This window comes from Entamoeba dispar, genomic scaffold (assembly GCF_000209125.1).
Source record: "Entamoeba dispar SAW760 scf_1105229458313 genomic scaffold, whole genome shotgun sequence".
Lineage (NCBI taxonomy): Eukaryota > Evosea > Mastigamoebida > Endamoebidae > Entamoeba > Entamoeba dispar.
The window spans coordinates 1-1,459 of NW_001853130.1; the positions used below are offsets into that span (position 1 = coordinate 1).

Sequence of the window (1,459 nt, forward strand, 5' to 3'; positions counted from 1 at the left end):
AATAAAGGATTATCTCCAAGATCTAAAGGATTGCTTTCAAAAGGATTTATCAGTAGATTAAGCAATAAAAGTAAAACAACAAAAATAATAAAAATAGTAGGTGTTTCATTAGAAACACTAAGTGTAGAAAATAATATAATCACATTACCACCAAATATTAGTTTATTAATTCAATATCTCAAAAAACATGCTATTACTATCGAAGGAATCTTTAGAGTATCTGGAAGTAAAGACAACATCCAAAAGGTAGTAGAAAAACTCGACACTAAAATGATGACATTTGAATGTCTTACTAACTTTGATATTCATTCTGTTGCAGGTGCATTGAAATTATATATTAAATTATTACCAGAACAAGTCATTCCAAAATTTATTGACGATAGATTATATGAATTATGGAAACAAAAAAATACATTACAAGAAGATGATTTATTCCAACAATTTCATGAAATTTACAAAGATATCCCTCCTATGACATATAACTTTCTTAATGAATTACTTGATCTTCTTCATTTAATTGCAATGAACAAAGAAATAACTAAAATGAATATCGAAAATTGCGTGACTTGTTTAGCTCCATCTCTTCGAGGATATCCCTTTGTGTATACTTATTCTATTCAGCACTATTCTCAACTCTTCCCAAAAGAGCCAAAAGTTCCAAAATAATTTTGTTAAAGAAGATATAAAGAGAATTAATTATTGATAGTAAGAAGGGTCAGTCTTATTAAATAAGACAGCATGCAAATAGAAAGAAGGCCAAAAATGAAGTTCTTCAAGAGTAGCTTCTAAGTTATTTATTTCTTTGTGAGAACGACCATCTACAAAAACAAATCCATCAAAGCCAAATCCTTGAACAAAGTTATAAACAGTAAAGAGTTGATCATCTTTGACAAACACTGCTTTTTTAATTTCACCATTTGGTAATCGAACGCCGATTTGGATTCTTCTTTTCTTTAATACATCGTCTTTTAGTTTTAATGAAAGTTTGTGTTCATCATTCTTGTATTGAGCAAAAGCACGAGATTGTTGATTTTCACGTGCTTTTATTTTTTTTAATTCTTCAGTCATTTTAATTGCAATCTCTCTTTCTCTTCTTTTCTCAACTTTTATTCGTTTTTCTTCTTCTTTTTCTTTATTTTGTTCTCTTTCTAATTGTTCTTTGCGTTTTTTCTTTTCTTCATCCACTTGTATCTTTCTGATTCTTACTATTTTCTTTTGTCTTTCTTCCTCTTCTTCTATCTTTTTTTTCTCTTCTTCTATCTTTTTTTTCTCTTCTTCTATCTTCTCTTGTATATTCTCATCAAATCCTCTTTCTGTTGTTTCTCCACATACCATCCTCTTGATTGTTGTTTGAATCTTTTGGTTGTGTTGAAGTATTTCTGAAATGTACATCTCAATGATTCTCTTAACATTTTCTTTGTAAACTTCATCTTCTTTCAAAACATGCTGTAATCCTCCT

The 1,459-nt window shown here is 28.7% G+C and overlaps 2 protein-coding genes across 2 annotated transcripts, besides 3 other annotated features; one reads left to right on the forward strand and one right to left on the reverse strand.

The window, feature by feature from the left end:
* Positions 1-273: 273 nt before the first annotated feature.
* Positions 274-666, forward strand: EDI_155980 (uncharacterized protein; the record flags this gene model as incomplete). Its single annotated transcript, XM_001734474.1, has 1 exon — positions 274-666. One exon carries the CDS (start codon positions 274-276, stop codon positions 664-666), a length of 393 nt encoding a protein of 130 aa, XP_001734526.1.
* Positions 328-348: a sequence feature (AT_rich).
* A 30-nt stretch (positions 667-696) lies between the features above and the next one.
* Positions 697-1,392, reverse strand: EDI_155990 (uncharacterized protein; the record flags this gene model as incomplete). Its single annotated transcript, XM_001734475.1, has 1 exon — positions 697-1,392. One exon carries the CDS (start codon positions 1,390-1,392, stop codon positions 697-699), a length of 696 nt encoding a protein of 231 aa, XP_001734527.1.
* Positions 1,086-1,217: a microsatellite.
* Positions 1,222-1,286: a microsatellite.
* Positions 1,393-1,459: the final 67 nt, after the last annotated feature.